The 23,823-nt window shown below is 37.5% G+C and overlaps 1 protein-coding gene across 6 annotated transcripts in view; it reads right to left on the minus strand.

The window, feature by feature from the left end:
• The window catches only part of MED12L (mediator complex subunit 12L), a 319,084-nt gene that overhangs the window by 14,305 nt on the left and 280,956 nt on the right, over positions 1 to 23,823 (minus strand). For 4 of the 6 annotated variants that reach the window (XM_032408437.1, XM_032408435.1, XM_032408434.1 and 1 more), the window contains 5 exons: positions 21,179 to 21,390; positions 8,261 to 8,350; positions 6,152 to 6,381; positions 3,453 to 3,609; positions 810 to 896 (listed from right to left, as the gene is read on the minus strand). In XM_032408437.1, the coding sequence (XP_032264328.1) occupies positions 810 to 896; positions 3,453 to 3,609; positions 6,152 to 6,381; positions 8,261 to 8,350; positions 21,179 to 21,390 (776 nt within the window). Of the gene's footprint in view, positions 1 to 809; positions 897 to 3,452; positions 3,610 to 6,151; positions 6,382 to 8,260; positions 8,351 to 14,058; positions 14,110 to 21,178; positions 21,391 to 23,823 lie in introns of all 6 variants that reach the window. The other 2 variants (XM_032408432.1, XM_032408436.1) reach the window with 1 other exon arrangement.

Here is a 23,823-nt window from a genome sequence, read left to right on the forward strand (position 1 = left end):
TCTTTCTACTCCGGTCCTGAAGATAGTCTACACCAGGGTTTCCCAAAGTGCAGTAAGCCAGCTCATGTTAGGTAGTATTCATGCACACAACTCATGTCGTTCAGTTACCTTCAGTGTAAGTATTTATTTTTACAGATATTTCTAATACGTAGCAGGTGATGTGACCACTGATGGCAGTAATAAAAATTCTTTTTAGAATATACTTACTTCAGTAAATAGAAAAAGAGGCAATTTAAAGAAAAATACTTACGTAAATAATAAAGCAGGGATATGGCACTTGGAAAAGTAAAGGATGTAAATTATTGCGGTTCAGAAAACACTGATGCTATGCACTTAACATTTTCAAAATCTGACTTACAAAGCTAAAGAAGTTAATGACACGATTACAAATTATATGAAAATTCTTACAGAAAATAACTGGCTAAAATCAGAGTTTCTTTTATATCAGTAAAGATATTTTAGAAAGCACACTCATGCTCTTTTGAAAGTATAGTAAAAACTCAAATAGATATGGTAAATTATCATTTTAACATTGTTTAAAAAAAATTAGTGTCTCAATATAAATATTTTAGTCCGTGGAAAAGTCTGAAAAAATTTGAAGAGGAAAATGGTATAACTTACTGAACCCCAATATTTATTTATACCTTTCTGTGAAAACAAATATACTACTCTGATAAAAGCTCTAGGGAAAATTTGCAAGTGTACATTTAAGCTATTTTAATTCTTAACAATCTTATGGGATGAAAAAATGCAACCTGCCTTTAAAGAAGAACCCCACATATCTGGTTCCAAAACACCAGGTTCCTTACCAAAGGCTGTTGGGGCTGCATCGCTTGGAGACCAAGGGTCTGACTCTGGGGCTGTGGGGGCTGCTGGGGCTGGGGGGGTTGCTGCATCTGGAAAGAAAAAGGATTAGACACTTAGAGAGGGTAATATATTCCAATCCCCTCCCCCTATATACCTTTTATCTAATTACGCTGTTGCAGTGAAAATGATATACACCTAGCTCCTGCATCATTGTCTTGACAAACATTCATCTTTTAAGGGCAAGACCTAAATCTGTTCTCTTTGTAGGCTTCTTGGGACTACCACAACCCCAGGGAGCTCTTCCTTCTGTCATCACTGTCTATACTGCCCTCTGCTGTCCAGGGACATCCTTTATACTTACTGTTTTAACACCTTTCATGTTACCTGCTCTTGCACATACTTTATCCTATCTTATACCAGTGGGTTGGAAAAGGACTAAGTAATTACCGTTTTAGTCCCTATGACGTCTGGAGGAACTTGTGAAGATTAATTTTTTTTTTAAAGAAAAACGTAGACTTCTTAAAGGGAGAAAAACAGGAAAAAGAAGAGGAGTAATTCTTGAAGATTAGAGTATTTTTTTAAAAGGAAGATGTATATGTGGGAAGTTCTGGCAAAAAATACCAGCATAAAAACAAATTATGTCAGTGATCGAGTTGGTGTAAATAAAGAGCCCTTAGAAAACACTTCCAAGTCACAGAAGAAACACACATTACTCATCCACCATGTGGGACACAGAGGAGAGGAAAATATTAATAGGTGGTTTGTCTCGGTGAGCTTCAATGTGTCCTCCACCCAGGCACTTCATCTTGATGATGACAGTGCTGGACTTCTTTTCATCCTTTGCATTTCCAACTTGGTTTGCATACTATCCCCCAAATTATTTGTCTTCTTTAGGGCAGGGTAATAAATAGCTATTACCAGATGGTATTTCCCACTAAGTGCCAACACTCATGGATATGGAATCCTAGCAGGAGGTCTGGGCAGGGTCACTCCCAACTGAGACAATGCAAGTGGGACCAGAACCATAATGATTGCAATATAAAGCCAATTCTCCATTTGGCTTTCTGTGAATTCTTCCAAGAAAAATCCAACCAACCTCATAATTACCAATTTGTTCCTTTATGGAAGTAGTCAGTCACCAAGAAAAGAGTAAGTATAATCCTGAGGCAGAAGCAAATCCCTTTTCTTTATCTCCAGGGAATTTGTAGTGATGAAAAAATTACCAGAGGGGCATATTAGGCTACTTGGGATAAAAAAGTACATATTAACCAATAAAAAAACACTTTCAAAATTTGCAGCCTTGAAAAGCAATGTAAGACAGGAAGTAGTAAATAAATAATGTAATAACTTTCCTTCGTGATTAGGAAATGAGAAATTTAAAACAGAGGGAAATATAAATATCAGTTCTATTAAGTTCTGAAACATATCTTCAGAACCTGAGACAAAATTATTTATGAAAATATCACTACAGCTATTCTTAATAATATTACCAAATGAGTGCTTTACTTATATTTTCTTACTGAACTCTTACTACAAATTGAGTTGCAACCTAATAGCATCTTACAACTAATGACATTTTATAATTGTAAAACCCATTTTTCTGGAGGATTTGTGTTGGCTTCTGCCTATCACCTGGGGGTACTGTCAACTAAAATTTTTTGGATCACACTGAATTCAGACTTCAAACACACTTGAAGTTGTGGTTCAAATTCTCAGGGGAGGCATTTTTTCTTCCCTCCAACCAGGGTCAAGGTTGAGATATGCATGTTACTTTACTGTTCCTTTCTGCATGACAGTTTTACTGAACTCATTCCAAGAGTATAGCTTTGGTTACCCCGGTTCTACTAGACTCCCCATTTTTGGTGGTGTTTTATTTCTTTCTTAGTAACACATAAAATGAGAGTGCATCTCAAGGTGAATTACTGATAGAGTCCACTGTGCAGACTCATCAGACAATATCCAATCTAGTAACAAAGGACAAACTTGTTAAGAATGAAGATAAATGGAACAGGTAAACATAAATAGCCTATATTTCCTAAATGAGTAAGTTAGAAGCAAGAATGTGTCAAGAGGAGGAACGCTTTATCTAAGGTACTTAAATATTTACATCAAATAAATGAAGGATAGCTCTCTGGATTTTACCAGAGACAATATGAAATATCCCACCTACGTCACTCCAACTCCAGAGCTTAAATCAGAACAGAAGCGTCAGAGATAATTTTTTGGATTACAGACAGACCCCTCTGGGAATCTGATGAAAGCTGTGGACAGCTCAATTTTGGTTTTGTTTGTTTTCAAACACACAGAAGAAATTCTGCATTCAAATTGCATGGCCTGTAGTTAAACAGCGAGTGGGTGAGCTGACGCTCACACTATGAAGATATAGGCAGCCACTTACCCTCTCCTGAACCTCTATGAAAGGGGAAGGCCATTCTGCAAAATGCACCCTCCTGCCCATAACCTGGCAAAAGCACAGAGAAAGGAAGACCCTGGCCAAGTTGGAACTAAATTACACCAGTTGAGCTCCTAGGCTCAACTACACGGGGTTCCTTGGAACTTGGTAATTAAAGGCTCTTTAGAGTGCCTCTTATTTCACAGGACTGCTGAGAACCCCTCATGCATTGCCCTCACCCCCAGCCACAGACCTGGAGGAGCCTCTGCTGCTGTCGAACCTGTGGCTGCCTGGGTCTCATCGGGTCCTGAGGCAGGGGCACCGAAGGAAGGCTTGGATGTGTGGAAGTCAGCACCGCATCGATTCCTCCACCTACCAAAGGGCTCTGCTGAAGGGACTGATGATTCAGTCTGGTAAAAAAAATACAACTTGGTTTCACACCCAGGCAAACTGTCATATTTTCAATCAGTGCCAGTGGCACATTACGCACGTTCACAAAGAAACAACTGTGTTCAGTATTCAACTGTACAATTCACATGCGATAGAGACCAGTGACTAAGATAATCTAGATTTCCACGGAGAGATGGAGTCACTGGACAAAGGACAGCAAGCATGCTCACTACTTAAGATAAAATTGCAATCGTGTTTAAATTACTTCTTAAAAATATTTTAATTGTTTTTAATAATAAGTGACATTATTTGAGCATTTACTCTGGAGACGGCACAGCGGTAATAAGAGTCTGAAATGTATTATTTCATTACTCCCCACAGCAACCCTTTGAGGTCAGCAGTTTTATTATCCCCATTTATTTAAAACTTTTAATTGAAAGATAGTTGACACTTGTATTTGGGACAGTGATTTGGAAATGAGGAACACCTCAATTTTGGTTTTGTTTTATTTTCAAACACATATAAGAAATTTTGCATTCAAATTGCATGGCTTGCAGTTAAACAGTGAGTGGGTAAGATTCAACAATTCTATACATTATGAAATGCTCACCATGATAAGTGTAGTTATCACTTGTCACCATACAAAGTTATTACAATAGTATTGACTATATTCCCTATGCTGTACTTTTCATTCCCATAACTTATTTATTTTATAACTAAAAATCTGTACCTCGTAATCCCCTTCACTTATTTTGCCCATCTCTCTGCCCTTTTCCCTCTGGAAACCACCAGTTCGTTCTCTGTATGTACACTGGTCTGTTTCTATTTTTTGTTTGTTTATTCACTGTTTTGTTTCTTAGATTCTACATATCAGTGAAATCTTATAGTATCTGTCTTTCTCTGACTGACTTATTTCAGTGGCGAAAACTTATCCTTTTTATGGCTGAGTAATAGTCTGTTCTATATATACATGACATCTTCTTTATCCATTCATCTATTGATGGGCGCCTGGGCTGCCTCCATAGCTTGGCTATTGTAAATAATGCTGCAATAAACATAGGTGTGCATGGATTCCTTTAAATTAGTGTTTTTGTATTCTTTGGGTAAATACCCAGCTGTGGAATTATTGGATCATATGGCAATTCTATTTTTTACTCTTTGAGGAACCTCCATAGTGTTTTCCATAGCAGCTACACCAATTCACATCACCACCATCAGGCCACAAGCATTCCCTTTTTCTCCACATCCTTGCCAACACCTGTTATTTCTTGTCTTTTTGATCCTAGCCATTCTGACTGATGAGAAGTGATACCTCAAGTGGTTTTGATTTGCATTTTGTTATCCCTATTTTAAAAATGAGGCAACAGAGAGCTAGAGAAGTAACTTCCCAAAGTTAGTCAGTAAAGAGCACAGGTGGGATTGAAACCCACAACTGTTGAGCTCTGAAGTTCAAGTTCATAGGCAATATGCTTTGCTGCCACTTATTAGAATAGTAATAAATACAATGCATGTTTTTCCGATCTTATTTATTTTCCCAAATGTGTTACCATCAACCGTGCCAACTTTCCAAGCTGTAACAACTTCGTGTTGACGTACAGTAACTGATTGTAACACATGGAAGCTAAGCTGCTGTCTACTATAATGTAAAATTTTGCATGAAACTTAATTCTTCTAGACCAATGCTATCCAACAGAAGTTTCCACGATGCCTAAAATGTTCTACAGTTGTGCTGTCCAATAAGATAGCTACTGGTCTCCAGGACCAGTGACATAATTTCTGGGTCTCAGTGTGAAACAAAAACACAAGGCTCCTTGATCAAAAACTAGTAGGATTTTCAAGATGGTGACAGTAGACCATTACACTAAGCGTGGGATCCTTCTAAACACAGTGCACTGTGTGACTGCACAGGTCCCACACCTTCAAAGTTGGCTCTGCTCGGCTGCATGTGGCTATCGAACACTTAAAATGTGACTAGTGTGACTTGAGAAACTAAACTTTTAATTTAACTTTAGTCTTAATTTAAATAGCCACACATGGCTGGTGGTGACCATGCACTATGTCTATGGGATTCAATTATAGCAAGAACTGAGAAAGAATCTTTCATGATCCTCTGTGCCAACCACACCTGAAGCAGAAAAGGTGGAAACTAAAATATAACAAAACTCTTATGGGCACCATGCACAATGAGCATTAATCGATCACAGACTTTATGGCTCCAACCAATATATTCTAGTAAGGTCCTGCTAACAATAATCAGCACTTTTTTCATTTTAAGATATTTTTAGCTGAAAATCTTTTTAAAAGAGCTGAAAACACTGCAGCTAACATACTGGCATCATCTAAAACATTACACCCATACTATGGCAGATGTGAGTTTACACGGGCCTTGAATGAAATAATCCTCTATCTGGATGCTACTAAAAATGAGATGACAGAATGCAAATTATATGCAAGTATGCAAGCTCATAAAAACAATTATAAAGCACCATGCCCTAGACAATGTATAACAAAGTCAGGAATTCGAGTGTCTACTACTGTAATCATTATTTCCACATGTATCACCTCTGAGAGCCAGTCAAGGACTGCAGGTATGGTGATGCCTGCTGCTGAACATAGCCACTGGGCGGCTGCTGCATCTGTCTGAGTCTCTCCATTAGCGCCGGGTTGGAATGTGCGGCCGGATAAGTTCTGGAGTTATAGTTGGGAGACAGGACCACGCCGCCAGCCTGCTGCTGTGGAGTCTGCTGCAGAGGCATCTGTGTTCCGTACATCGTATAGCCCTGGGGCATGGTCTGCAGGTGGGCACAAGAAGTCAGTGTTTTAATTTACCACCAACTCTGCTATCACTAAGCTATATGGGGCAAAAACAAACCTGGGAGGAGTTCCCTGAAAGTCACTGTTCTCAAAGGTTCTTATAACTCAACATATGAGGAGGACAACTCTGGAGGTAAGAGGGTGGCGAGAAAGCTACAGAATGAACTGGTTGGATCATGATTCATCAGAAATTTCAATTAAAAAAAAAAATCGAGGGGCGCCTGGGTGGCGCAGTCGGTTGAGTGTCCGACTCTTGGTTTCGGCTCAGGTCATGATCTCAGGGTCATGAGACTGAGCCCTGCATCGGGCTTCCCGCTCATCATGGAGTCTGCCTGGGATTCTCTCTCCTTCTCCTTCTGCCCCTCCCACTCAAGCTCTCTCTCTCTCTCTCTCTGATAAATAAATAAATCTTAAAAAACAAAACATGAATCCTCATTTGGTTAAAAGATCAGTTTTAGAATCAGTTGCTTACTTTGAGGGAAGGAAAGACATGTTTCTGTATAGAAATAATCAGGCAAGCATCCATACCTTAAGTGCACAGATGACATCAATGTTCAACAGATCCCAAGCACCATTAATTTCATTTCCAAAATTAGAAAGAAAAGCTACCTATTTCCAATGTAAATTAAAATGCTGGAGTACACTTTCCTGATATATAACTAGACCTACACCTTGGATCTGATGAATTTGCCTGTAGTAATTAACCAGTTACCAAAAAACAAAAACCAAAAAAAAAACAATGCCTTAACCCCACAGTAAGGGTGTATTTGGAGACTATTTGATATCCTCTAGTCCTGGTTGGACTATAGCCCTTTTCAGCACTCTACCAATACTCTGAATATTTAATTTTTCTATTCAATATTAGTATATGAGTGCCTGTTCCCCTAAATCTTGACACCTAATGTAAATGAAAAACCTGAGGTTCTGTTGGGTGACTATCTGCAAGTTATAGAATGGAATGCTGATTGAAATAGAAGAGGCCTGCTCTTCAGTCCTCAAAGAACCACACTCTAAGGTAGTCTAATGGCTCTGACTTGGAAGACAGAGTAATGCATAATACACTTCCAGCGAGCAGCATGCATGCATCCAGCTGTGGGGCTCAGTGCCCGTGAGAACCAACCTCAGACTGCCTTTTAGCTGTGGACACAGTGTGAACTGTTAGCCCCACTGGCAGTCTTGCCAACATCCCCGGGCTCCTAATTGTGAGGGGGACAGAGTAAAAGTATAGAGATGCAGAAACCACAAAATTACTAGGAAAAATAGCCCAGGAGATGCCTTATACTGAGGCAAGTCTATCATTTGTTGAGTGGCTACCATGGATCTGGTGCTATGCTGGTTCCACAGGTTGTCTTAAATCCTCACATGCTCATCTCTATTTTGAAGGAAACCAAGACACAGAATAACTTGCACAATATTACACAGCTGGTAAGTTGCCAGGAATTGCACCATGGTCTGATTCCAAGGTCAATTACCTTCTTATTCTACCATGATTCCTCTGCAAACCTATCTTTTAATATGATAAATTCAATCACGAATTACATCGTTATTCATTATAACATACAATAAGCACTCTGGGACTGTGAAGCATTTCAACATCTACTCATTATAAGTAGAGAGGTTATTTATATTTTTAACTCCAGAACTTTCTGAAATATTTTATGCTCTTTAAAAAAATCAGTCAATCCTAAGGCTTGTTGATCACTGGTAATGCTTTTTTTGAGATGTCAATTATAATCTATAAGCAGAAGTACTATGTTCTAGACCCCATAAAGAGCTGATATCCTATTTACTTGGTTTCCCACTTCAAATAAAGAACAGTAAAAATCCCAGCAACATCTACAAAGCAAATGCAGATACCTGTGCTTGCTGCAGCCCTGGATACTGGGGGAGCTGAGGGGAGGGCCGAGCCTGTGCAGCAAAGAGAGCAGCCTGGTCCCCTGGTGGGCCCTGGAAAACAAAGTCGAGGTGGACTCTTGATCATAACAGCAAGAACTTGATTTGCACTCCTGGCTAATAAGCCCGATAACCCATGACACCAAATCTTATTAGATGATTATACAACTTGGAGATTTCCAAACTGCATTAAATATAACTTCTCATCAATTTTCTATGTGTGTAGAGACTATTAAACTTATTTCTTTCAAAGACTATAGAGGTTTCCAACAGTAACAAGCCAAAATAATCTGATGGTCTACTTATCAGAGAGGCTCTGAGATAGCTTCCCTGTACAGCCCAGGATATAAATGCCCCTCTAGACTGAAACTCATGAGCCTCGAGTGTGAAATCTGAAACCACAGAGATGTACCATTCTGTGCCCATAAAAGAAAGAGAACATGTAGTACATAGAAATGCCACATACAAATTTCATGACTTTTTTAATGAAGTTTCTTCATAGTGACCTAAAAATTATCTATTTAACCATGTAGTCAAGAGATGAATTTGGTATCTCCTATGACTAAACATCAACTAGAATATAATCAATAAAAATTTATAATACATCAATAGCAAATATAATTCTAATGAACTACAATATAAAGCCAATTAAATTCTGCTTACCAGTCCTAATTTAATACATGTGTTGCCCTTTGAAAAATAAACATATTTATAAGAGCAGCTGTATGGGTTTTATGTTACGGTGTCAGAAGTTATTTCATGGAAGCTTGCAATAATCATCACAAAAAGAGCTCTAGCTTCCAACCATCCCTAGATTTTTACAGGACTTACTAATTATAAAGAATGGGGTTTATTTCAAAATATTTTACTATTGTTTTATTGAACAGATATCCTCATTTTTCAAAAGTGTTAAATTATACTTATATAAAACCATTTAATGTGCTTGGAAAATAGTGTGAACTCTTCTAACAGAGAGAAAACTAAACATGTAGAGAGCAAACACCAACAATTATTAAACATCTATTCTACACCAGAGATTGGACTTCATGTTCTTACTCCCATTTTCTCACAGGAACTCTGCAGAAAGGGAGGATCATCCTCACTCATTTTCTTCAGAGAAAAAGCCAGGTTCAACAAGCTTAAGCAGCTTAGCAAGCTCACCAAGATAGACCTAGCAGAGCCATTATCTGAACTCAGGGCTCTTGCCATTATGACAAGATGTCTCCATACGTGATATTAAAAATGGAAATATTTAAATCTTTATTTGGTGCTTATCCTTTAGTGACAAAGAGCCTCTACAACTCACTCTAATAAAAAACAGAGAAAGAGGGGCGCCTGGGTGGCTCAGTCGTTAAGCGTCTGCCTTCTGCTCAGGGTCATGATCCCGGGGTCCTGGGATCGAGCCTCGCATCGGGCTCCCTGCTCAGTGGGAAGCCTGCTTCTCCCTCTCCCACTCCCCCTGCTTGTGTTCCCTTTCTCGCTGTGTCTCTGTCAAATAAATAAATAAAATCTTAAAAACAAAAACAAAAACAAAAACAGGGAGAGAATCCCTATTAAGACTTGTTACTGAAATACTGAAACCAAATGTATATATCCTATGGTAAAATTCTTTCTCTGATCCTCATATAAAATCACTTGAGGGCATTTCCTAAGGTGACTATCCAACCATCCATGGGCCAAACGCAAGTTTCTGAGAGTGCATATAATAGCTTCAACAAGAATCTAAATTCCCAGAATAGGGGGACCATAAAGATACCCTCAGCTTTTAGTTGATTGATCTAAGTGCAATTATGTCTGTATTTACTTGGGTCTAAGGAAAATAACCTCAACTCCTTCTATGAGAACTCATTCCATGGCAGCATGGCCACCCGGGACCAACAACTCTTCCCCTGAGAGTATCTGAAAGGCTTTTGATCTTCCAAACACTGCCAAGGAGTCATTAGATGAACCACATGGTTAAATGCCACTCCTCGAGAATCCGGGCTCCCTGACAGTGCCCTACAAGGTCTCTGAAACACACTCTTCTGCTTTTTTGTGGAGAGAAATCACTTGAGGGCATTTCCTATTTGCACATTATCCTTTTTACAGAAAGGAAGAAAAATGAATTATTTACATGTGAGTTAAAATCTTGAGATCCATAAGTAGTTTACAATTCCCACACCCTGCTTTGTCTTAGAGGGGAACAAGATGTGATCTGTGTGTGACAGCCGCATGCAGATGCATAAAGACAGATTTTTCATACTCTTCACTCTTCCTCCGCTTATTGAAGAACCCTACGAAAGGAACTATGACTTACATGTGGAGTAAACTAGAATACTAATAAGGGAAATAGCTGTGTTACTGGGCAACACTCTTATTGGCAAGTAACAGTTGAGATCACGGACACTTAAGAAATAGGAATTTAAAACTATTCTACATAAAAAAAATCACAAAATTAACATGTAAGGTAAAATACTAACTTTCAAAGAAAAAGAGAAAGGGATAAGAAATCTCACATACAGTTTTTACACTGTAAAATTCATGCATTCTCTATCATTTTTGTCTCAAGGAAAACTATTTATTTATGAACATACTATGCTCCTTCCTACCACCAATTTTTCCTGATTTATATAAGCATAGTAGGTAATAATTCAGATCTGCAATATCCTTCCTGGGAAAATCAAATGCTCCGAGCTGGCCAGTAGTCCCCATGTACTCTGTGCATGGCTTTATCATCATGTTTCCTTGAATGAAAGATACCCCAGTCTCTCCCACAGAACTGAAATGTTCTACTTTTGGTTTTCCCCAGAATAATGCTAGAAACACATTATATCAATAATTGTACAAATTACTGATGTTGAATTTGTTGAATAAAGAATGAATAAGAGAAGTTCTTTAGTGAATTTTAATTTTTAGCATCTATCATTCTAATGATTACTTATTTATACCTGCATTAATATCTGCAAAGTAGCTCAATTTCCCCCTCTTGATTTATTCTGCTTAATTGAAACAACTAAAGGTAATATTAAATTCATATTTTTAGGGGCATCTGGGTGGCTCAGTCGGTTAAGCATCTGCCTTTGGCTCAGGTCATGATTTCAGGGTCCTGGGATTGCGCCCCGCTTCAGGCTCGCTGCTCAGCCGGTGGTGGTGGGGGGCATGGAATCTGCTTCTCCCTCTCCCTCCTCCCTCTACTCATGCTCTGCCTCTGTCTCTCTCTCTTTCAAATAAATAAAATCTTAAAAAAAAAAAAATTAAAAAAAAAAAGTTTGCATTTTTGTGTGAGCCAAAGGGTAACTCAAGAGGCCGGTTTTTAACCAAATATTTGTGTCTAGCCAGCTGACATTTGACTTTGAGCACATCACTAGAAGAGAAAATAAGACATGTCTGTGCCCTGCTCAGGCTCCCTTGGCTCAGACACCTGACTTACGTGTGCTAAAGGAATAAGCCGCAGTTAACTGGGAAGTTCTGGTAACTACACAGACTCATCTCTACATTGTTACCTGAGGTAAATTCCTACATGTGTCTATGCACTTTGCTTTGGGCTTGCCTCTATATAAGAAACCTAAATCCACTGCATTTTTTTTTTCAACTTCCACTTTCTAAAACCTTAAGAAGCTGTGCTATGTTCCTAGCCTTTATAAGAACAATTCTCTCTTACTGCTTTATTTAGAGTCAGACAAGAGAAGTATCTGAACTCAAAGAGATGGTGACTCAAAGGCCTTTTGCATAATTTGAAATAAATGCATCCAGTAAGTTTAAAATTCTTGATAAATTATTCTCAAACATAATTTTCATTCTTCTGGGTCTTGTTCTCTTCATTTAGCAATTACTCCCCCTCAGGCAATTGAAAAAATGCGAAGACCTCTTTCTAAAAGAGAATTGGTTATGCCTCCAATGAGCTGACAGTAAGCATGACAATCAGCATTTCAGGATTAGGGATTTTCTATTCACTCAGTTCACCAGCAATGAATTTTTGAAATCCCTATTTAATCACTTTTCAATGGTGTTTAAGTGTCTCAAGTAGAGAGACAAACTGTACCTAAAAAACCACAGCTAGATTTTGTGACTTTGTTTCTGATAATGCTGATTTAGGGATAATAAGAAGTCCCCCAGTGAAAATCAGTGGGTAATGTTTTATGAGTCAACTAGCAAAAAGGGTTTTATTTGTGACTACTAGTTTGGAAGGTACTGAGTAATGGTGCCCGAGGCTAAAATAATACATGGTGTGAACCAGAAATTATGGTCATCACATCATACTGGTGTATTTTGATTGCAGACAACAGACAGAGAAAATTCTATAAATACAGGAGGTCCAGCTGACCAGTTATGCTTGATTCTCTTATAATGTTTTCATATAAAATACAACATGGTTGGGAATCAATTAACAGTAACATTAATGGCTGGAACAAACTGATTCATTCTAAAATAAACACCTCACACAATAATGAACTTTTACAATATACTCTTAACATGCTCATAAATGAATAGATGATTGGTTGAGTATATACATTTACTATATTCTTAATACTGGAGAAAATTAAAGGAAAATTAGAATGGTGAAAAGGACAGCAAAGATATATACACGCATTTCCATTAATTTGAATGAATACAGAAAGCACAGAACCTTATGACTTTAAATACTTGATAAACATTTGGTCTTTTAAAAAAAAAGTAAAATCATTGATTGATGCAAATTCTACTTTATCCAAATTACATTATCATCTGAACAAAATGTCCAACAGCAAACATAAGCTATCTCCAAAATACTTTTTAATTGATAAAGTTTACTTCAAGTTTTTAAATAAAAACCTCACCTGCTCTCTGTACACCACAAAGTGTCAAGAAAAATTGATTCTTTTCAGAAGTCTCCAAACTTTTCTTTGCTGAATAACTATTAAAGAAATTGCCTACATAACAAGTATTTAATAACCTAAATATTTTCAAAGCTTGAATATGCAATTATGGACATTTTCACCAATGTACAGAAAATGTTACCCATTAAAATTGGCAGTGAAACAAGTTGACTTACATTCACATCTGAGATGTATGCTCTTTTTTATTCTAATGCTTCTTGGGTTTATGTTGTGGGTTGGCTACCTGATACAGAAACCTATAAGTAATTTAATGCAAAACATGCATTCTTAGCTAGCCCAGGCAAAGCAGTAGAGGTGAAGTCTTAGGACATGCATGCACAAGACCTATGCTCAAAAAAAACATCTTCTCTGTCTCGGAAAGACAAGAGAGATGATGAGTTCTGTTGAGAATTTCAGAATAGCCAGTGAGTGGGATGTGATGAGAAGGGTGTGTTTCATAACCACAGTTTGCGTTATCTTGCACTAGCCTATGAATTAGCATGCCATGCGTTCTTCTGCTAATGATGTAAATTACCACAAAGGGAAGCAAGAGCTCAGGAATAGATGGGTTCAAAACTGGAACTGAGATGAAGGTGCACGAACTGGTCTATGTTCCCAAACCCAGGCCATGAACGTCCACTGGTTTCTATACTGTACACATAAATGATGAAAATCATGAGGCAATCAAAGGGAAAAACTTTCAGAAATAAATCCCATTAAATCGAACATGGTCGATGCATTCATGATTCTGTGTTACAGTCTCAAACTTAAACCAAGTGAGTAACAGTGAAATGAAGACTCTAAGTGTTACCAGCTATGGAAGAATACCCCGCTTCTTACTCTGATGTTTAAAGAGTAATGCTATAAAAATCTACTTAAAAAAAAAAAAAAAAAGACAGAAAAAAGGAATGACAGCAGGGGTGTTACCATTATGTTGTCAAAGTCTTCCAGAAGGGAGACAGCAGAGTTACAGAAGTCCTACAGAAAGGGGACAGCAAGAAAACGGCAGACAATACAGATAAGATTTTTTTAGCCTAATGATGTGGGTAGCCACAATACATATGAAATAGTTCATTTTAAAACAGTGTTTCAGGAGTCAAGACTTAAAATCCCAACGCCCTTACAAAGGCTTTATTAGTTCATACACCAAATGACATCACTATAGACTGGACATACATGGTAATATTCATATAAGGGGAGAGCAGAACCCAGAGGTTAAATGGTGACACAGAAGAAGTAGGAGGGCTATCAGACAGACACTCGCTATAACTAGGGGATTTGGGGACTCCACTGGGAGCAACAGGGTGTCAGAGTCCTTCACAGCCTACAGCCAGTGGGACAACTCAGGACATGTGGGTCACATTAAACACACAAGACATTAAGTGAACAAGTCAGTGGGTCGTATATGTTGGAGGATATAGAATTAGATAGCTCCATCCTAAGTGCAAACGAAAACTGGGCATTAGGTTAACCACACATTCAATCAACCAAAACAGACAACAAATCATTACAGGGCCACCAGTGTTTACACACTAACAGGGGATCTGATTTAGAAAAAGGTAACTAGAGGCTTGGGGAAAATTTCTCTTTCTCAGGTAAATAATTCACTTGTTTGATCATTTTTATAAACGGATCCCAAGTGACATTTTTGGCTGAGAGGTTAAAAATTTTCTTCCCGCTGAGTTTTAGAGATAAGGCAAAGGACTAGCAACCCTAATAGAAAAAGTATTTTATTATAGGAAGAATTTCCCAAGCAAATATCTTCTCTCACTATTTTAGGTGTAGGTATATAATTCACTGCATCTGCACATTTGTATTTGGATCCGACAATTATCTATTAGTTGTCCACTCTCAACACCCCCCACTCTTCTCTCCTCTCTCCCAAAAATCAAGCTGTGTACATTATTTTCTAGACTTTAGGTGCCTAATTATAATTTCAGCAAATTAAATGAACATCTTTCTCATCACTCAGATAGCAGAGAAATGCCAAGTATTAATAAGTAAAGCACCCACTTCCCTGGACATATGGGTTTCTATCCAAGGAACAAAATGATAGGGCTCAGGACATATTTACTAGTTCAGGAGTTTTCTCCTAAGCTTATTTTTGTCTTTGAAATGTATTTAAAGTATAATATCTGAGTGAATGCATTAAAGGTAATTGTCAAAACTCAAGGTGTGTTTCAATAAGGCTATTCTGCCTACCTTCAGCAAATAAGAATAAAATTATTGTGAAATACACTCAAATTACACTATCAGGGAAATTACAGAAGGGAAACCTTGAATAGCTAATAAAGTTATAAAAGGAGCCTAAATTCACAGGTAATTGGGAAATAGAAATTAAAATGTCCAAATAGTGTTGCACCTGCTCTGAATGAGAAAATTACAATCTGACAATATCAAGGGTTGGTGGGGATGTGAAGAAAGGAAAAAATTCATTCATAACTGATGAGAATCAGCACCACCTTGGAAATCAAATCAGCATTTCCACTTCCAAGTACATACCCTACCTAATTCTCTCCATATATGCAGAAGACACATAAAAACGTGTTTACTGTTGCATTGTTAACAGTAAGGAAAAAATGGAAATAAATGATCATCAACAGGAGAATGGACAAATATTATGCTAATATTCATAATGGACTAGCATCAACTAAGACAAATGAATAAAACTACATATAGCAAAGTAGATATAATTCAAAACTGGCCAAAATAAAAAGTTGCAAAACAAGGCAATACATGTGTGAGACCATTATATTAAGTTTCAAATCCGAAATTAATACTGTATGTTTACGTTAATGGTTGCAAAAATATGTAGTAAAGGTATAAAAAACATGCATAAGAAAGAAAAACACTAAATTCATGATAGTGATCACCTCTTTATAGGAATGAAGGGAAACGAGAGTAGACATACTGTTTTATTTTTTTAATGACCTAGAGCAAATATGGCAGAACATTATTATTCAGTGATGCTAGGTAATAAGTCCATTAGTGTTTGTTATATTTTCTATTCTTCTCTGTATGTTTGAAATACACCTCTAGAGAGTGAGGGAGGGAGAGAACAAAGGAGGGAAACAGATATTCCAAGGTGATGCTCTGTCCCTAGGGTAAGATATCAATTACCAGACAAAGGGTAGCCGCTCAGCTTAAATGGGTTTAATCAATCCAAGAGGCATGTTTTCAGGACGTTACAGATTGACTTTTGCCAGGGAGTTTGGGAGGCTCTGACTCAGTCATTGTTCTTTCATTAAGTTATCTAATTCCTTCATTTAGATACACAATGATAGCACCTGCCCTGTGGTTAATAACCTAATGTTCTTACAAGTAACCACTAGCTATTACTGGGCACAACATTTCCCTCCTCTGTCAGAAATCTTCCTCTTTAATGTCATCAATATCCATATGATTATCTGTAGCCTTTAACCAATTGCATTCTTCCAAATTTGTCTCAGCCAAATGTAAGCTAAACATATTGTCTTTCTTTGGACTATTAAAATAAACTGGCTGGCCCTGACTACTACAAAGAACAGCAAAATGATTTTGTGCACTGAAAGGGGGGAAATTAGGATAAAGCTATACCATAAAACAAGGCAAACAATTAAGTCCTTTTCGTGGATCAAAACTTAAAGATTCCCTCCAAAAGCCCCCTCCCTAGAAACTGATATGGTGTGTGTGGCGGGGTGTGGGGGAGGGAGGGTGATGAAGGAAGTTCCTTCTGTCAGAAGAAAAATATTGGATGTAAGAAAGAGGACTGGAAAACAATTTAAGCAGCATTTTGCATTATTTTCACCAATATTCTATATTTTGTGATGATTTCCACAGGATATGCAAAAAATATAACAGCGATATTTTTAACACTGAAATTGGAATCAGCCCCTCCCAAGTTTGTATTACAGAATTTAGACAGTCAAAATACGCTGCTTTAAGAAACCAAAATGGCTATTAGGAAAACTAAACAATATTCCTTCTTCCTGGCTTCTTCTATGGGCAGCCGCTGAGCACCAGTCTTATTACGGACAATTAATATAATGACAGAAGTAAAGCATTTGAAGTGTTTTTATTCTCTTTTAATCCTTAACATATTTAAGAAAATAAAAATCATTTTTATGGGATAGAGATTTCCTTTGAAATAATACATTCATGGTATAATAAAACATCAACAACAAGTATGACAGCTAACATTTTTTGAGCACTTACTATGAGCCAGCCACTGTTGTAAGGGCTGTGATGTATATTAAAACATTAATTTCACAAGAACTCTATAAAGTAAATATTGCATTAGCTCCATTTTATAGATGAGCTTTGAGGCACAGAAAGGGGACATATTCGCTACATTGAGTCCCCTTTAGATAAGAGATGCTGAGTAAGGAATGGAGAGTGATCATTTTTACTTTCCTGGATAAAGAGTCTAACTAAAAAGAATGAAAACAAGTTTCCTTGTCAAAACATCCTTATGCATCCCGGTATGTACTAGAGCCGTAAGAAAGTACACTCAATTATAACCATTGCATCAAATAATTTGATTAAAAATACTTAACAATACCCATGCTATTTAGCATCTGTTTTCTAGACACTACACCAATGCCTTAATACATTCTTTAGGAAATACAAGAATGGTCCATAACAGAAAATTCCATGACCAACTGAAGCAGATGTTCAGTTTCTGCAGTGGACACAGAGTTATTTTATAATGATATTGTAGTTTTCATTGGGCACCACCTAAGGTTAGATGATTCCTAGGTACATCAGCTTCTTTCCATTAAGGTGGGAAGAGGCTAAGGGGATTCTTCTGTATGGTCTGAGACATATCCAGAATCCAGGAATTTATGTCCTCCCTGCCCCATCTAGGTTTTCAAATGAACCATAGCAGAAGTCATTTCTGGAATAAGTTTCTGGAAGCACTCAGGGTGGCTAAGATGAGTCTGTAGATAAAAATCAGACTGCTAAGGATTAAGGCTACTAGAAAGCTCTAGGCTCCTGGAAATAGTTTCTCAAAACATGCATTCATTTGATAAACCTTTCATAAAATTCCTACCCTCTGCTCACTAGATGTAAAGATAAAACAGGGTATAAGACCCAGTGTCTCACCTTATCAGAAGAGGGGCTACCATGGGGTGGTTATTGAACAACTGGCCTAGGGAGCAGTCACATCCAAGGCTTAGAAAAATTCATCAGTCTTTAAAATAAGCATCTGCTAAAATTCCAAAAATCAGTTTTGAAGGTTAAGATAAATGAAAATTCTCTAACACATTTGCTACATTTAAGAAAATGGATTCCTATAATTAGAAAATTGCTAGGGTAAGAAGAAAAATGAATTCTATTTCGTAAGAAAAAAAGACATGACAAGTTCTTACATAGCTAGAGAGAATCACATTACATGCAGGCATGTAACTTGAGAAAATGGTCCTGGCCAAAATTAGAATCAACATTTCTCTATCATTTCTTATCATGAAGGATATAGGTCAGTACTTAGTAGAAAAACAACCACATCCAGAATCATGTATTAAAACAACTTATCAATATTGCTTATATTCCATATAATGCTGCCTTTATGCCAGTTTAAGGATTACCACAGGGAGAATTTTTTCCTGCCACAACACCTTATTTAGCTAGATTCCAGGTATACTAATCGTTTGTACATGAGAGGAAAGGAGTTAACATTTCCCTGAGACTACCTAGGTGCAGGCACTCTGGCAAATGCTACATGTGACCTCATGACTCTAGGTGGGACCACTGAACCATCTTACTGCACCATGGGTGTATTTCACTTCCTTGGAAGAATATTATTTTCCCTCAAGTATCCAACACTTCAAGAATGGTGAGAGAAAAAAAAAAATGTCTGCTTCTGAAAGCCCATCAGAGAGAGTAAAGCAAGTTTCAACCAACTGTTAAAAAAATATGGCAGTGGGGGAAGGTAAATATTGTACAATCACTGTTATGAAGTTGTATTTTCACTGCTGGAAGGAATTCCTGACTTCTCAAAAAAAAAAAAAAAAAAAGGAAAGGTAGGACAAAAATAATGAGAAGAAAAGGAAAAGCATAAGAAACAGAGTTGGCAAAAAGAATCAGAAAAAAAAAACAAACTACACATTAACTCCTATTAGTACAAGCAATACAACTCTACATGGTGTAAAAGAATAGTCAGGTACTTTTGAGTGTTTTGAGGAAAAATGTAGAAGTAATGGGTTCCTGCAGGTACATTTTAGGTCATAAGCTTGCCTTCGGCAAATATGCACGATTCTTTGATTATATGTAGGTTATTCTATTCAATTCCTTTAAAAAAAATGTGCTTTAGAGGAAATTGCTTGTCATGACTTGTATCAGAAGTGAAGCTTTTGAGGAAAAGCATGTTTAACTATAAATGGGCCAGTGAGTTTTCCCCATGCTAGGAATCACTTAGAGCAATTCAAAACTGAACTTAGCAGTAACAGTCTGAAAGTGAGCTATTAATAAGACAAATTATACCTTGTGATAAAAAGGTAGATATGAAAAACTAAACTTAGTGGAAGGTAAATTTTTACTTAGGCCTAAATCACTTTAAAAGGTAGCTGAATTCATCCTAGTGGGATGGTTACTCAACTTACAGCAAGTTTTTTTTAATCTTGACAAGATCTGAAACAAAGGTAATAACTATTTTTGCTCATCCTCAAGAATAGCTAAAATCCCCGAGGTTTTTAAACGGCTCCCAACATGCTGCTTATTTAAGTAAAATAAGTATTTCTTAATATTTTAAGCAAATCCTCATCATTTCTGTGTAAGAAGCAACTTAGGCCCATCTCACCTGACACCCAGGGAGTTTGAGCAATTATGCTAGAGGTCAGGGAGAGACAAGCATGCAGTGACTGTTGGTCGCATTCCCATACAGTTGACCTATTTCCTTTCTCCTGTCCTTCTTATAATACAGGTAAAAACAAGAACCATTTTAAAGAATGTACAATTAACCATCCCACCTCCAGCCCCCCAAATCACTAAGTGGACTGAATGCAAAAGTGCCATAAGTTACACAATGGAGATATGCCTAGAAAGTTACACAAAATATAAAGGATATTTTTTAAAGCATTAGGATTTCTTGCTAATTTCAAAGTTTTATGGTTTTTCTTAGAGCAGGATACACCTATGGATTGTCTACTTCCTTTGAGGTTCAAAAAAGTACCTAAATCCCAGGGTTGTTGTGGGATCTTAGATAATACATTTAAAGCGCTTAGAAATGTTTTGGCAAATAGTAAGTGCTCTATTAGTGTTAGCTGCTACTATTATTATCCTCCTCATCCTCATTAAAATAGTGCATTTTTTGGAAAAATTGGAAAGTACAAAAAGTATATAGAAACAGTGGGGGAGGGGGGTCCCAATCTCACCTCCTCTTTTTCTATTTTATTTATTTGTACAGATCCGTGGGCTTCATGAGCCTATAGTAAGCTGTGTAGGATTCCCACCACTGTTTTGTTGAACAATCACTGTAATCTCAAAAGTTAAATAAAACGGAGTTAGAGGGCATAAAAACAGCAATGATGTAAATCAAGAATGAAACTGAAGGTATCCATAAACTGACTATGATTTGTAATATATTCTTTCCTATAGACCTTATTAAGCACATACTGAAAATAGAGTCTACGCAGGGCACTGTAGGGAGAAACCTAAGAAACATCAGGACTTTAGAGATACAACCTCAGAGTGATCAATCTAATAATAACAAACAAAAGTAGGAGCTAAAAGGAGTACAGAATATGGTGATAATTACAGGGAATGAGTGCTCAGTTAGGGTCACTCCAGGGATGAAAAAAAACCTTCTGCTTCTCGGGGACTGGAGAGTCATTAGCTCTTCTCGCTTTAAGGCGTACTTTTCATGAACCTAAGATATTTCAAGTTCCTATTTGATCAATGATAACAGTAAAATACACGAGAGGCATAAACCTGTAGGAGAGCTATACCTGCGCTCGCACGAGATTTCAGGGATACACGGGCGGGAAGAATACGCCCCATACCCCACACTCATGCCTAGCTAGAGGCACTAACAAAAGGCAGAGGGCTCCACTGCTGGATCTGTACAAACCTGCTGGAAAGGTCGAGCCTGGGCTTGCCTGAGAAGCCGCTGCTGCTGCTGCTGCTGCAGAAGCTTCATCTGTATTAACTGCTGCTGCGAGGTGATGGCGTGCAGCGGGGGAGGCTGCATCATGGCGCCCGAGCGCCGCTGCAGCATGTTGGACAGAGCTTGCTTGGTGTTGGTGGGGACGAAGGAGCCCGTGGGGTCCAGTCTGGAGCCACCTACAAAAGCAACCAGAAAGAAGGGCTCTCTACGCGTGTTAATGCCACAGGTCTTCCTTATTTTATCAAAACATGGAAACCTTACCTTCTAAGCCTCACTTTATGAGCGAATGGAAAATAAGGCCCCGCCACACACCATACAAATATTACAGGTATGTTGGAAACTGCATAATTCCCAAAGGATGGGGACGGTGATGTAGGCGTGAATTATAGTATTTCAATGATTTCACGGAGGCCCCACTTTGGCTGATCAACTGAAATGCCTGACATGGATTCTCGGGCATGATTTCGAATCACGAGGGTCTTAAATTATGCAAGGCCCTGGGGAATACATTACCGGCATAAAGTGTACTGCCTTCGTGGTATATTTTGCCAAGTGTCCTAAGACAGTCATAGAAACTCTTTGGTCATTTTAAACAAATTTGAAGCTCATGGTATTTAAGTTTCTTTACCATGGCAAAATAAAAATGCCTCTTTCGTTGTAGACTGACATGAAAATACTTTCAAAACTTGAAAGGCTTGGAAACTTCAAATACCATGACTCAAAAGACAAAACACAGCTTTTTGAAGGCTTGAAATCAAACAGGAGACGTAGATTATAGTGATGCCTGAGAAACCAAAGGCAATCCTTAACATACTTGCATATATAGTTTGTCAAATGCCTTTAAGAGTTTGGGGAAAAAAATTTCAACATTTGCTGGCTTCAAATGAGGTGTCAATCACTAATATATGTGTAAGAAATCCTCTATATAAATATAAGTATCTCACAAAAGATGTTTTATGTTTTTTTTTTAAAGTAAGTTGTATGGTGGGAACAAACATTTTAAAGCTGAAAACCCACATTCTTTTAAAGACTCAGAACCACACCAGCAATGTGATTTATGAAATCAGCAGCATTTGAAGAACATTAGGAAAAAAAGAGGAAAGTCAATTTAAGTAATATATGGCAAGGTAACTTTTGTTGAAGCAAGAACTGGAACTGTACTAATACATAAAAACTTAATGGACTCATTTTATAGATAAAGAAGATTCTTTCTAAGGATTAGGCCATCATCCATTTTCTTTTGATTTTCCTAACTTTTTTATAATCTTGTACCTTTGAGCCAACTAAAGAAATACAGTAAGTATCCCTGAAGCCCTCTGCACTTTCCTAATTACTTTCCTCACCTTCTCTCACCAAATGCTATTCTGAATATGGTGTTTAATATTCCCAAACATTTCCTTATAACTTTACCATACTGGTGTGTATACATGAGAAAAAGAGAGAAATTGTAGACGGGTGGGTGTGTGTGTTTGTGTGTACACACATCTGTGTTGAGGGGGCATACTGCTTTGCATTTTAACTACATATGACTGAAAGCATACTGTATGCACTCTTCAACTTCACAGGATTCATATTTTTACAAAAATCAATTTATACATATAAAATCTCCATAAATGCTTCTTTTCTTTAACATTTTTCTTACATGTCATCATACTTAAAACTTACCTAATATCTAAATTTCCTTAACTTATAAACACCTTTTATAGTATTCTAGGGAAAGAAAGTATAGGTCTTTATAAAATACTTAGCCTTCAATTCATACTGAATCGGTGTTTAAAAAGGCTAAAAAATTCACAAGGACTTTGGAACTGAAAAGAGAAAAGTCCAACGAGAAAATATGTATCATTTCCCACATTTACCATTGTCTAGTTTACTCTTTATAGTCTACATTCACCCATTCAACAACCTATTTTTAAGAGCTTACTAAAAGCCCAAGTTTGCTTTAAGTTCTGAGGACACTACAGTGAAGGAAACAGAAAACATACCTGCCCCAACAGAGCTTATATTGTGGGGAAGCCCGATACTAAACAGTAAGTAAGTTAAATATATAGCATATAACCAAGTGCTCATCTATGGAGAAACAGAAAGGAGAGGGGAATAAAGGTGCACAAGGGGTGTAGCTTACCATTTATAAAAGAGGGTGGTCAGTAGAAGCCCACTGAGAAAATGGTATCTGACCAAGCCCAAAGGAGGGAGGCAGTGAGCCATGTAAAATATCTAATGGTGAGCACTCCAGGCATGGGGGCCAGCAGGTGCAAAAGCCCTGAGGTGGGAATATGTTAAGATCATTTGCTGAACATGTCTGCTGGGTTAGGCCATCTTCTATGTGCTACATTTTCGAAATTTAAGTTACACACACATACACACAGTTGTGTGTATGTGTTCATGTATAATATAACCCTTATTTCATTATTCAAAGAAGAATGAACATTTTTACTCATTTTGTATAGTACAATATCCTATCACCCAGAACAGAGTCTGGAACATTATGAAGTTCAATACATTTTGTTGAATAAATAACTGAATCACCTACTCTATGAGGGCATATATTAAAATATCTCTTTTACAGATAACCAAACTGAGGCACAGAGAAATTAAGATCTGGTCAA

The sequence above is a fragment of the Phoca vitulina genome, unplaced genomic scaffold, assembly GCF_004348235.1.
Source record: "Phoca vitulina isolate PV1807 unplaced genomic scaffold, GSC_HSeal_1.0 scaffold10, whole genome shotgun sequence".
NCBI classification, from domain to species: Eukaryota; Metazoa; Chordata; class Mammalia; order Carnivora; family Phocidae; genus Phoca; species Phoca vitulina.